Source organism: Amphiura filiformis, unplaced genomic scaffold, assembly GCF_039555335.1.
Source record: "Amphiura filiformis unplaced genomic scaffold, Afil_fr2py scaffold_78, whole genome shotgun sequence".
In the NCBI taxonomy this organism is placed as follows: domain Eukaryota; kingdom Metazoa; phylum Echinodermata; class Ophiuroidea; order Amphilepidida; family Amphiuridae; genus Amphiura; species Amphiura filiformis.
In genome coordinates, this window is record NW_027305542.1 from 31,978 (window position 1) to 46,106 (window position 14,129).

At 38.2% G+C, this 14,129-nt stretch overlaps 1 protein-coding gene and 1 non-coding gene across 2 annotated transcripts in view; one reads left to right on the top strand and one right to left on the bottom strand.

Moving 5' to 3' along the window:
- LOC140144758 (uncharacterized GMC-type oxidoreductase Mb1310-like) overlaps positions 1-14,129 on the bottom strand; it is a 58,621-nt gene that overhangs the window by 6,116 nt on the left and 38,376 nt on the right. Inside the window, exons 4-11 of the mRNA XM_072166564.1 lie at positions 11,359-11,453; positions 11,129-11,181; positions 10,512-10,640; positions 8,792-8,908; positions 7,437-7,529; positions 4,602-4,667; positions 3,255-3,311; positions 2,638-2,732 (exon numbers count right to left, since the gene is read on the bottom strand). Of these exons, the coding sequence (XP_072022665.1) occupies positions 2,638-2,732; positions 3,255-3,311; positions 4,602-4,667; positions 7,437-7,529; positions 8,792-8,908; positions 10,512-10,640; positions 11,129-11,181; positions 11,359-11,453 (705 nt within the window). The remainder of the gene's footprint in view (positions 1-2,637; positions 2,733-3,254; positions 3,312-4,601; positions 4,668-7,436; positions 7,530-8,791; positions 8,909-10,511; positions 10,641-11,128; positions 11,182-11,358; positions 11,454-14,129) is intronic.
- Trnat-agu (transfer RNA threonine (anticodon AGU)) lies at positions 2,253-2,326 on the top strand. The gene has a single exon. It is a non-coding gene; the product is annotated as a tRNA-Thr (tRNA).

Here is a 14,129-nt window from a genome sequence, read left to right on the forward strand (position 1 = left end):
CTTATGTAACCAAAAAGTGCAATAGATTGTTAGGTTTTCTTAGAACTGTTGTTGGAAATCAAAAACAAAATATTCTCCTTACACTGTATCGTTCCCTTGTTTTACCTATTATTGATTTCTGTTCCCCAGTTTGGTTTGTTTATCGCAAAAATCACATTAGCACCCTGGAAACTATTCAACGTCGTGCCACCAGGTTCATATTGGGTCAACGGCGGGGGGATCAATCATATGGGGAGCGTCTCAAACAACTCAACATCATGGATCTTAACAACAGAAGGAAATATTTGTCTATATGTTTTGCCTGTACTTGTATATTAAATTGTAACACTTTTGGTTTCAGCAATTGGTCTGTAAACACACGTCACTCAGAAAACTTAGTTTTTAATCATAATATCACACCCAAAACTGACAGTTTCAAATTTACCATTGCTGTAAATTTCCCTCGCCTGTGGGCTGGTTTGCCAAATTCTGTAAAGGATCATTTTATCTTGTACATGGGCACAAAGTCTTTTAAAAACATTTGAAAACTTATTTAGTAAATAATAGTACTGAAGAGCAGGACTCTTAAATTTTGTTGTCTTGGTTTTCTGCTCAGTGACCTACTTTATCCGTCTTCATGGCCTGTGTTGGTCTGGTGGGGGTGGGAGTGGGTGTTGCTGGGTGGGTTGGTAGGGTTCAGGTGGGTCGGGGAGGAGGGGGTGGGGGTAAATCCATGTGTCTGATAGGTACATGTAGGGGTCACTGAGCAGATTTCCATCTTGCAATAATGTAATAATGTGTACATCCATATCGGGAGGGTGGGCTTGTCGGCTGCTGCATGTGTCTCTTTCCATTTGTTGGCCTTGGGTGGATGCCGGGCTCGTCCCGGTCCCGGTCGCTTGGGGTCGTCACCGGGTTGCCTGGTTTGGGAATGTTTTCTGTATTCCTTCATGTGGGCAATGTGGCTTGGGGATGATTTGGAGTGACCTCCACGTGGCATGGGTCTGGTTTTTGTTCCTGGCTGGTGGGTGGGGGAGACATGTGTGGTGGCTGGTGGGTGCATCCTTGTGATGTGGATGTACACACAATGTGTTTAAACAGTGCAATAGTATATCTTTTTATGTAATTGCCCCAATGGGTTGGAGGAGTCACACCTTTTGGTGACAGTGTCTTGATGCTTCTGACTCTTCCTGGCTAGCCCATTGGGTCTATTTTTACTTTTGTTTCCTTTTGCATGTATTGCGTAATTTTACTTTGCTTATTGATGTATTTTTAGCCGAATTTGTAAAATAAAAAAAATAAATAAATAAATGCACTCGCGATGCTTGACACCCTCATCACCCGTGCTCCTGACGGTAAGCTGGTTTTCAGTGTCTACCGCAAAAGTACCCACACCGACCAGTACCAGTACCAAAACTTTGTCATCTGACGGCACTCTTCTTGAAAAAGAATTAGATCATGTCAAGAAATCACTGTCCATATGCGGATACACCAAATGGACCTGGACTGCGCCGAGCAGTAGAAAACGGGACCCCAAACCTCGCCGGAGTGACACCCCCTCCAAAGGTCACGTCTCGTTACCCTACGTTCAAGGCGTGACGGAAGCGATTAACAGGAAAATCAGGAGTGCTGGTGTAACTGTTCATGTCAAACCCTCGAACACCATCAGGAGCATGGTGGTGTCGCCCAAGGACAAAGTAAAGACACTGGACCGTACGGGGTCCATCTATCAAATTCAGTGTACAGACTGTCCATCACAATATATAGGTGAGACTGAAAGAGCTCTCGGAAAAAGGGTTTCCGAACACAAAAGAGAGCCCTCGCCGGTTGGAGGACATATGAAATCTGCTAGACACTCCTTCGACCCCGGTGAGGTCAAGGTGTTGGACAGCGATTCCAGGTGGTTTCAGCGAGGGGTTAAGGAAGCGATGTACATCGCAGCCTCCGAACCGGACCTCAATAAAGATCAGCGACGCCACCCCCTACCAGCCGCCTACAAGAGGCTACTCGGGTCAAGTGGTTTGGGTTCATTGACCAGATCACGTGTCCCGAGTAGCGGTACGTCTTCCAGTACTACGCCAACTCAGTGCTGAAGAAGTGACCTCGGATAAGGCACGAAAATTCCACTCGTAAGTGAAATTTTACTAATGCTTGTGTGAATCAGTTTTAAATTGTTCTACATTATGCAGTTCTGATGCCTTCCGCTAGTAATGCGACGAACATCATTCGGACCTAATACCTATAGATTTATATCTTCCGCTCTTCTCCAACTTGCCTCTATAGCTCAGTTGGTTAGAGCGTCGTGCTAGTAATACGAAGGTCGCCGGTTTGAATCCGGCCAGATGCACTGGTTTTTTTTCAACGTTTATCTGCACTGGCCTAAATTTGTTCATCCTATTAACCCAGGGAACTAAGTATAATAATTTTCGAACTGTATTTAGTTAATCGTTTTAAATTAAGATTTTATGAACATCATATCCACTCATGTTCATTTACAAGCTATGCACCAATTAATAGATGTGGACATCATTTTCAATAATTTTAATTATTTTTTAACTATTTTGTTTTAGAGAACGATGAAACACTTTTCCAATGATTTCATCGACCCTGACGTTATCTTGAAAATATACAGTTTTTAAACAAAACTTGGATACTTACCTGGGCGATCTCAATGGATAAAGTAACGGAGCTAAAAGACCGAAGGCATAAAAGAGCGACAGTGGTTGTATTTCTAGATCTGGCCACATTTGGGTCTGTACAAAAACGAACACCACAACAATTAAACATTAGGTTTTTACCTGAGAGATCTCAATGGTTAAAGTAACGGAGCTAAAACACCATATTAAGGATAAAAGAGAGACAGTGGTTGTAGACCTGGTCACATCTTGGTGCAGTAGTGATGAAACACGTCACCAATGAAAAATAAAACAATAGGCGTAGATCCCAGGGGATTGGAGAATAACCCCAAACCAAATATTTTTCCACTTTTGCGCAATATTTCATCACTTTAGCTTCAAAATGGCAAAATTGTTTGCGCGCTTCGCACGCATTTGTACCATAAACTTATTCTGTCGCCAAAAGGTGCTGGATGGACTATATTTCAAGAATTTTTTCCATCCCCATGTCAAAAAGCAATCTACGCCACTGAGTAAAAGAACCAGAGCTATGCTTTAATCAGATGACTTGAAGACAATACTCCACCAACAACAGTGGTATTTTTCGAATAATTATTGTTGTTATAGACCATTTTATATCCGTGTAAAATGTATGTTTACCTCCAGTTTTGTTCGAATAAATGCCGCAACCTCAGATTGGTTACTCGATGACAAACTCTAAGGACAATAATAAACAATGGGCTAGATAAATTGTTGGGTTAACGATCAAAATTATGGTACTTTTAAATAAGCCTACATGATTTAGTATCTGCGTTATACAGCCTGTCTCAAAAAAAATTGTGCAAGTGCAATAAGATGAGACATGATGCTTCCACCAACGTCAAGGGCGTTGTCTTAGCTCTTAAATGCCGTTTGTTCTGTTCAATTTGCTTGCTTTAATCTCGAGATATGTTTAGTTAACAACGAAAAGGTAAAATCACAATTGTGCCACCTTTACTAGGAAAGAGTGCTGTACATGTGAGTCAATGATAGCATCAAGTTTATCAAGATTTCCTTCGTAAAATCAACAGATTGCATCAATTATGCAACAATACAAACTATTTTATACGATTTTATCTGTTTTTACTGTTTTATCATGATACAGGTATAATGATTCCCTTTTTCCACTTTTAAAACAGATTAAAAGATAAATAAATATTTCACATTCTGCTGTACGATTAAATAGGCTACATGTTTAAAGATAAATAAATATTTCACACTTATAGGGCAATGAATGCGCATTACTGTTGGGAGAGCTGATGTTGATGCGTCTAATGCACGAGCCCCGAAAGGGGGAGTGCATTAGACGCATCAACATCAGCTATCATTGATTTACATGTACAGCCCTCAGCTTCCCTAGTAAAAGTGGCACACTTGTGATTTTACCCTTTCGTTGTTAACTAAACATATCTCGAAACTAAAACAAGCAAATTGAACAGAACGAACGGCATATGAGAGCTAAGACTGCGCCCTTGACGTTGATGTGAGCATCATGTCACAACGGTATTTTCTAATTGCCAAAGAGCGCGCTTTTCACTTGCACAATGTTTTTTGAGATAGGCTGTAGCCCGGGGGGTTCTTCGAAAATTTTTGTACGGGGATGTGCCACGCAGACTTTCGGATGCTGACTTTCTCTATACCTACTTTTTACTGTTTTTGCTACCCATCAATATACCAATTTTCAACAAAAATTTGCCCTATTTGGCCGCTTTTAAGGGCACTTTTGCCAAAATGCGCCCAATTGGGCGCATTGGTCTCCACTGAAAACCCACCCATCGATATACCAAAATTGCTGAAAAGGTACCCCAAAACCGTGGCACATCTCCGTATACCTTCAACCAGGTAGAACCCCCTCCGGGGGCTGTAGAGAACAAAAACGAGCACCTAACGATAATAATTCATATTGAAGGTTATGCAAAAATATATATATATATATATATATATATATTTTTTTTTTCTATTTACCACCTTATTAATGGTGAAAACGTCACTCCCAGGTTTGACATCTGCCTTGACATGGATGTCCATGTGGTCCTGTATAACGATAATAATTTTAATCTCTAAAATGACTATTACGTTTCAATTTAATGATTAATTAATCGCCATTAATGCATCCTTAGATACCTACCTTCTTTTACAAATTTAAAACGCTGGGGCAATAGACTTTTTGACGCTTGTCCTCTTTGTAAGGGTAAAGGTACCTTACTACACATACTCAATAATTGTCAAAAAATGCTAGATATTATGAATACATAAAAATGTTATTCGTATGTTTCTATCCACATTCAAAGAGGCTGAATCGTTTAAGTGTGGCAATCTACAAGTCTATGCCGACATTGAACATAATAGCATTGATGGCGGTGCAATACCGCCCAAAATAATTGCCACAGCCCACAGCCCAAAAAACCAGACATTGCTCTATTCTACAGACAAGCGAGTCATTCTCTTTGAACTGTTGGTGCCATTTGAGCTGAACATAGGTAAAGCCAATTCTGTCAAACATGATCGGTACAGTCAGCCACCTGGACAACCGATTCTTTAGAAATGCTTAGTCGCGCTAAAAGTTGATCGATACATGTTAAAATCAGCACAATTCAGAGATACACCTTTTTGCTATGAAATTAATTTTCTCGGTCAAATATAAAGCAATAATTTTTTCTTCAGTAATGTCAGTTAAAAACTTGGTGCTTGGATATACATATTTTTAAAAATCCTGGTGTTAAAATTAAGCATCAAATTGTGTCTTTTAGTGTGATATTTTTAATTTTTATAGGCCTTGAATTCGCCCGCGAGCTTTTTACGGAATTCATGTTTTAGCGTCTCAAACTAATATAGTTTGCTAAAGAAAGATATTTCCCACCCCTGTAAGGCACATCGTGTGGGTCTATATGTTATAGTTTTGTCAGAATTTCCGTTTTTGTTTTACCCTTTTCCCCTTCATGCTCCGAAAATGTCTAACTCAGTACTTTTATCTCGAGAGCAACCAGCAGTTGTTTATCCAGGTCAATTTTCCATTGAAAGCAAATTGCCCGACCAGCGATTTGGTAGCCCAAATCCCCAATTGAGTGTTCTGGTTAAACATGATCAGTAGGAGCGCTATAGGCCTGGGAATTTCTTTGCTATATTGAAGTTCTAGCAACACTGTAGCCATGCCGGTATTCCTATTAAACCCAGGGATATCGATCCACAATGCTAGTATTAGCCTTAGATTTCACGCGTTGATTTTGAAAAATGGTCAGCCGGCAGTAAAAATGGTGAAATGAAAACGCAAATTCTGACAAAACTATGATATATCGCTCACGGTGATGTGCGTTAGAAAGTTGGGAAAAATCCTTCATTAGCGAACTATATTACTTTGAAAAGCTAAAAGGTTGATCCAAAAAAGGCTCGCGGGCAGAGTTTAAGCCTATCAAAATCGAAAATCTTACACTAAATGACTAAATTTCACGCCTAAGTTTAACACTAGAATTTGAAAAAAATACAGTATCAAGCACTACAATTTTTCCTGACATTTACTGAAAAAATGAAAATGATTGCTTTTCATTTGGCCGAGAAAATTAATTTTACATCGAAAAGGTGTAACTAAAAATTTAGCTCATTTCAACACCAAATTCGATCGTTTGTATTGCCTCATTAAATGACTGAGTGAGCCTTGCATAACAAAAGAATCGGTTGTCCAGGATGCTAACTGGGTACGCTTATTTCCGATATTACCGACTCTGGGCATGAATGCTTGTTAATTGCCATCGAAGTCGGCTCTAGGCTGACTCGTTTGTCAAAACAACTTAACACCCCAAACAAATCAAGGTATTGAAAGACCAAATTACCAAGTCTGTTCTTATGTCATCTTATTCAATCTTCAACTCGAGACATGAGCCAAAGTGGAATGTCCAAGAAGTCATATAAATCTTTATTCTCGCCATGATGTATTTTCTCATTGTTTATGTGTATTGCTGTTTGTCATTGTGTTTACCCTTGCCTGAGATCGGTATGGATCTCAGTTGATCTTGAGGTTAGGCATGTATGTTTTTCTTTTTTGGTTAATAAAGATGATTAAATAAAGAACTACTATCTATTTTTGCGTACTATATGTGAGTGGACACTACGAATGAGCCGTAAACTCGGCAAATTGTATTCTGAGATACAGTGCAAAATATGCGTGAAAGTCGTATTCATAGGTGTCTCAATTAGGCGCGACATGTTTCTCATTTGATAGTGTTTAAACCAATCAATAATCATATTGCTGAAGAGGCTAATAATCTTCTACATATAGAATCATTAAATAGCTCTAGTCTTTGTATGCTTTAGCTAAATCCTGTTCAAGTGGTGGGTTACAATTGTATTGTATTTTGTCTAGGTATGTATAACAATAAACAATGAGAGGACTCGACATTCCTGAACCTCGTTGACTTGGGGATGATTTGAAATGACCGCCAATTATGACTTTATTACCAGCAATATGGAAAAAGAGACACATTTAAAACCGAAAAAAAGGTACCATTTTGTTGAAGGAATAGAGTTCAACAAACCATAACCCCGGTTCTGGATATCGTTTGAAGTCAAATGATATACTATTTTTAAGCTTATGATGTATATTTTCTACACACGAAATAAAACAAAATTGACCGGGGCCGAGTTTACGACTGATTCGTCGTGTCCAGTCACATATCGTATGGTCATCAGGTGGTCATGTGCAATTAACCGTGTTATTGTATGGACGATTAACATTCTGCACTGAATGAATGGACATTAATATTATTATTTTCAGATAAAATGCATATATTATGAGCAGTGAACATATACCTGCAAGTTTTTTCCCACTGGTAGGTCTTGAATACATACAATTCCCAGTTCTTCTAAATGTTCCTTGGGACCAATACCGGAAAGCATTAGTACCTGAGTCAGAGAATAAAAGGAATTCCAAAATGCTATTCTTATTTTATAACAGTATATCTTGACCATCACTTCGTTACAACCAACAACCACTTCCTTTTCAATAAAATTTCTTTAAAATCAGTTACAAGTTGTTTTTACTATACCTTTATTACCGTTACAGTACTTAATTCAATCTACATGACGACGCGTTATATTGAGCACAAACGACAACTAGTCAGTTTTACATTACCTTACCTGTTTAGTCAGTTTCAGCAAGAAACGATGGGGATTTAGAGCCAAAAAGTTCATAATATTCCGTATCAAAAGTTGCCCTTGTAACGATTATGCTATTCCAGTTAAAACACATACACACTCGTATGTAAGACATGACCTTAATCTCCCATGCAGGGAGTGTGAATTCCAAATGTTGTTAGCTAAACGGGTGGCTCTAATTGAAATCTACACTCCCCATGTGGGAAATTAAGTTATGTCTTCCATAGGGGGTGTATGGAACTGGAATAGCTCATTGGCAATGTGCTGTACGATGCTCATTGACAATCTCGTCAAGCGCAACTTTTTTAATTTTGACGGCTAACGGACTTGCTAGTGCACATGCTATTTAAGCCTAGTGCACATGATATTTAAGCCTGGTACTATTATGATATTTAGTGGTGCGCATGGTATAATAAGCCTGGTGCTAATGATATTTAAGCCTGGTGCAACATGATATTTAAGTTTTGTGCGCATGTTATTTAAGCCTGGTGCGCATGTTATTTAAGCCTGGCTTGTGCATATGATATTTAGGCCTGTTACACATCATATTTAAGCCTAGTGTACATGCTATTTTAGCCTGGTACACATCATATTTAAGCCTAGTGTACATGATATTTTAGCCTGGTGCACATCATATTTAGGCCCTAAGCCTGGTGCGCATGATATTCAAGCCTGGTAGACATCATATATTTAAGCCTAGTGTACATGATATTTTAGCCTGGTGCGCATGATATTCAAGCCTGGTACACATCATATTTAAGCCTAGTGTACATGATATTTTAGCCTGGTGCACATCATATTTAAGCCTGGTGCGCATGATATTCAAGCCTGGTAGACATCATATATTTAAGCCTAGTGTACATGATATTTTAGCCTGGTGCGCATGATATTCAAGCCTGGTACACATCATATTTAAGCCTAGTGTACATGATATTTTAGCCTGGTGCACATCATGTTTAAGCCTGATACACATGGGGCACATGCTATTCAAGCCTGGTGCAATTATTTACCTGCGGTGAGTTGATTGCTCCTCCACACAAGACGACTTCTTTTCGAGCTGAAAAATATTTGAGTTCTTTACCGACGTGGGCAAAAACACCAACAGCACGCTTGTGTCTGATATCCACCTAAAGAGTTAGAAAGAATCATATTTATCTAAACACTGAACAAAGAGTAACGCAGCTGTTATAAATATGCCTGTAGCGTCAGAACAACATAGCAGTGTTTTTAATGAACATAACCCGAATTTAAAAGTTGCAGCTATTTGTATTGATTTGAAGTCAGCGCGAAGATAAATGCAGGGTTCTACGTGCCACAATGATTGCGCAATAACCATTGATCGCTGTAAACTGCAACTTTTAAATTCGAGTATTTTTCTTTAAATGTACTACTATGTTGTTAATATTGAACGATATTTGACAAATAGGGTAGCAAAATGCGCGTAAATAAATCGTCCTTCTTTCTATGTAGAAATAATGAGGAAAAAATTATTAGTTCTATAGGCGTATTTATAACCCGGAGGGGGTTCTCCCTGATTGAAGGTATACGGGGATGTGCCACGGTTTTGGGGTACCTTTTCAGCGATTTTGGTATATCGATGGGTGGGTTTTCAGTGGAGACCAGTGCGCCCAATTGGGCGCATTTTGGCAAAAGTGCCCTTAAAAGCACCCAATTAGGGCAAATTTGGGTAATTTTTGGGTGCTTTTTGTTGAAAATTGGTATATTGATGGGTAGGAAAAACAGTAAAATGTAGGTATAGAGAAAGTCAGCATCCGAAAGTCTGCGTGGCACATCTCCGTCAATCGAAGAACCCCCCGGATTTATAACAGCTGCGTTACTTTTTGTGCAGACTTTACAATAATCATGATAAACACGTTCAGCCTAAATTTTCACCCGGGCGTTTTGAATATCATAGCGATGCATTACTTCAGAAGCGATGTTCGATGCATCACCACTCGCTGTTTTAGATTTGTATTGCCTTTCACTTGAACGTAAGGGGCTATTCCAGAAAATAGATGCACACCCCCTATAGAGGAGTTCGGATATCCGGACTTTTTGTCCAGTCGTGACTGTTGGAAATCCAGACTTTTAAAGTGGCCAAAGGCAAAAAAAATCCGGCAGAACAATAGTTCAAAATCAGAAATCCTCAATTTGAGAGCTCATTTTTAACATTTCCGTGATTTTCCTTCATTTGATTGGATTTCCAAGCTTTTCCCAGTAACATTGGCAACTGGAATTCCAGTCGTTTTCTGAAAGTAGACTTGGATATCCGGACATTTCTTTGATTGAAAATTTACTCCTCTATAGGGGGTGTGCACCTAATTTTTGGAATAGCCCAAGGTAATAACTAATAATTTAATAACGTTTATAGTTTGGGTGTTGTAATAACCTCGCTCTTCGCAGTTTGTGTTACAAAAAGTAATTCAGTAGGACAAGGATTTAAATAGTAAATAATACATCCATATAATTATATAATAGACGGTGATTGGCCAATGCAGTTCACGTGATCAATGTTGTAGTCGCTCAAATGTATATAATTTTGAAACTCGGAAAAGCGCCGACGTCGCTTATATAAAAAGTGTTGGTTATTGGTCAATCATTTGAAGCTTCCAAAAACCAAAGTACATAAAGAGCATTCTCGCGAATAGCATTCCTGCAATTGCGATTGGTATAAAGTTATTTTCGTATATGTAAAGCATCTTATCTAACACTTTCATATCGTTTACACACCTTGGTAACATGTGCATTTGTTACTATGGTAAGATTGTGTCTACGTCGTGACGGATGTATGTATGCTACAGCTGTGCTACACCGTACACCTTCACTAGTGACAATGGACGGAAAAGTACCAACACCAATCTGTGTACAATTCAAGTATGATAAGTCATGTTATTGTACAGTGACATAGAAACACCGTTTTATCACACGCAGGCCGAAGCAATAAACATACCCTACGCAAACGAATACACGAAGCACCCCTTGAATACCCCCCAACACCCCAGTCTTAATAATTCAGCTTATGGTTTGTAACAGAGCAAAATAGAACCATAATGGGGTGGTCCTGATTGGGTGCACTAGCAGTTTTTTGGCAAAATTCCAAAGGGATTTTCTACATTTTAAATTAATTGCGTGGGCACGCGCTCCCCCGGGCGTACTTCCCGTGCCCCTATGACGTTACGCCACTGCCCCAATCCGATACACACCCCACATAATCAACACATCCCCGCACAATTAGTACACATGCCCCTACTTTAAACATACACCCCCCTTCCCGAAGAATCTAACCACCAAATACGCATATAGAAAGCCGTGATGGGAGAAGTATGATGTTGAATAATGATACTTACGTTTGAACCGCTGTTATTGTTGATATCAACATTTTCATATCCAAGTTCAGCCCCTGCACATTAAAAATAAAGAAATATTTTAGTATAAGTCCCGGCCGCTATATTTTTAAATTACAATGTACGGCTTAATGTGTTGAATTTTAAAACAGAAAAATTGCACAAATGAAAATATGCAATTATTAACTAACATAATGGACAAATATTGAATTAAACAATTTATAAAGGCTAACCTGCCCTGATAAACTTCTTTGACGCTTCTGATCGACCAAATAAATTGTCTGATATATCCATTTTCCCGTATTTTTGTTCTTCTGCTGATCCCGTGCTGCATAGCGAAAATTCAATTCCAGATTTAATATTATTTTATCCATGCTGTAGCTGTGATTATACTCATCGTTTGGGTTTGATAATCCATAGGACATCATAATTGAATGAGGGGGACAAAACATACATGCCCAACAAACTACAGCAATAAACCATTGGCTTCAACCTTTCAACTAATGTATCCTCTGCAGCCTGTCTCAAAAAAAGTTGTGCAAGTGAAAAGCGCCCTCTTTGGCAATTAGAAAATACCGTTGTGACATGATGCTCACATCAACGTCAAGGGCGTAGTCTTAGCTCTCAAATACCGTTTGTTCTGTTCAATTTGCTTGCTTTAATCTCAAGATATGCTTAGTTAACGACGAAAGGGTAAAATCACAATTGTGCCACTTTTACTAGGGAAGAGAGCTTTGTACGTAAATCAGCGATAGCATCAAGTTTATCAAGAGTTCCTTCGTGAAATCAAAAGAATGCATCAATTACACAATACAATTTTTTTGCTGTTTTTACTATTTTATCATGATGCAGGAATAATGATTATCTTTTTCCACAGAAAAGATAAATAAATATTTCACGTTCTGCTGTAAAATTAAATACATGTGCACGGCAATGATTTTATCATGGTAAATACTGCTCTCTTAGTCACTCAAGACATGTTAAAAGACAAACAAATATTGCACACTAAGGTCCGTATGCACAAAAGAGTTAGAGAGGGTCTAAAGTTAGACCTGGTCTAACTGGAATTAAGTACCACCAGGAATGGTCCTTTACTCTTATTTCCTTCCTAGAGTAGCTAGCAAATTCTAAAGACCTATTCTACGGACCTTACAAGTTTATATTACTTGTTGGGAGAGAAATTAGACAAAATAATGCACGCGCGCTGATGTTGATGCAAATAATGCATCTAATGCACGAGCCCCGAAGGGAGAGTGCATTAGACGCATCAACATCAGCTATATCATTGATTTTACATGTACAGTTCTCTTCCCTAGTAAAAGTGGCACAATTGTGATTTTACCCTTTCGTTGTTAAATAAACATATCTCGAGATTGAAACAAGCAAATTGAACAGAACAAACGGCAGGTGAGAGCTAAGACTGCGCCCGTGACGTTGATGTAAGCATGATGTCACAACAGTATTTTCTAATAGCCAAAGAGGGCGCTTTTCACTTGCACAATTTTTTTTGAGACAGGCTGTAGTGTATTTTAAAGGCAGTCTTTGTGGTCATTTCCCGTCTATAAGTTTAGCAACTACAAAAAAACCAAAAAACAAAACAAAACAACAACATTACATTATTGTTAAAGGGATTCAAGAGCTATATCCTTATCTATAAGGAGCAACAATCATAGATTATCGTTCCTGTGATTTTGGGATCAATAGTATTCCTAATAACATCCTCAGTATTGAGATACATAATGTATTACTTTTCTAGCCATTCTGATCGCATCCAGTTGTCCATCAAGTACGAAAATTGTGCGGTACATGCCATCCTCTGATGTTTTTCTTTTTTACATTACGCACACAGAAGATTAATTAACGAATCTTAAAAAAAAAAAAACGCTGCCCGTAATCACAAATAATAATTATTATATTGTTCAGTATATTGTTACGAGTCGTTAATTACTCTAATCTAAATTCACTTCAGAATGCACAACAAAACACACTGTTTGATTAAGTTAACAATATCTGAATCTCAAAAGTCTGAATATCTGACAATATCTGAAAAGTCAAATAAGATTTTACATTGATATGAACATAAATACATGCATCAATCAAATATATATATTACGAATGTTACATAATAATGGAATTTGTCAAGCCTAAGTATCAACATTAACCTTTCACATTACAACACTTCCTGAGTGATTTCCAAAATGATGTCATGAGTTCTATTCACTGATTTGTCTACATGGGTTCTGTGATGCACACTATTAATATACAAGGTGTATCAAAATGAAGTAAGCAGTTTGATTAATGCAACTAGGTTAAAATATATGAGGTATTTGGTCACAAATAACTGTAAAATCATTGACTTCTGACCATTAATAAAGACTCAGTGGATATTTTTGTGAACCGAATGCAGGCACAGTTGCGCAAAGTCAAATAAAATCAAAACATTTTTCACCACTTTCTTTAGAGTAATTGGCAGTCTTAGTCTTTACACAGCCATCATTCCTCTGTATGCAGATTTAAGCTCTCCTCAACATAGCAATCAAACCACGTCTAATGAGAGGACTGATGCATGTAAACGACCGCAGTTTTGCGTCTTGAACTTTACAAAGATCCTTCTTGGAAGAATAAATCCAGTGGTCTAAGGTCAGGAGATCTTCCACTTGGTTGTTCAAAGCAATCGCAAGATTAGTAAACAATCACAGTTCTGAAGTAGCACCATCTTATGCCGACCTGTAATGATTCGCGCAACTGCATTTGTTATTGATGGTAACACGCTAGTAATGTTACAGTTGTGGAAGGAAAAGATGATGATTCAGCTTTTAACTGGAGCATTTCGACCAAATACCTCATACTTTTTAATCTTGTGGCATTTTTCAAACTGTTTACTTTATTTTGATACCCCATGTATACTGTTATAGTATTATGTTAAGTAACGGTTGCCTTCCAGAGGTCTATACTTTGAATTTGTATCTCGATATTCAATATTTTACATGATTTTTACAAACCA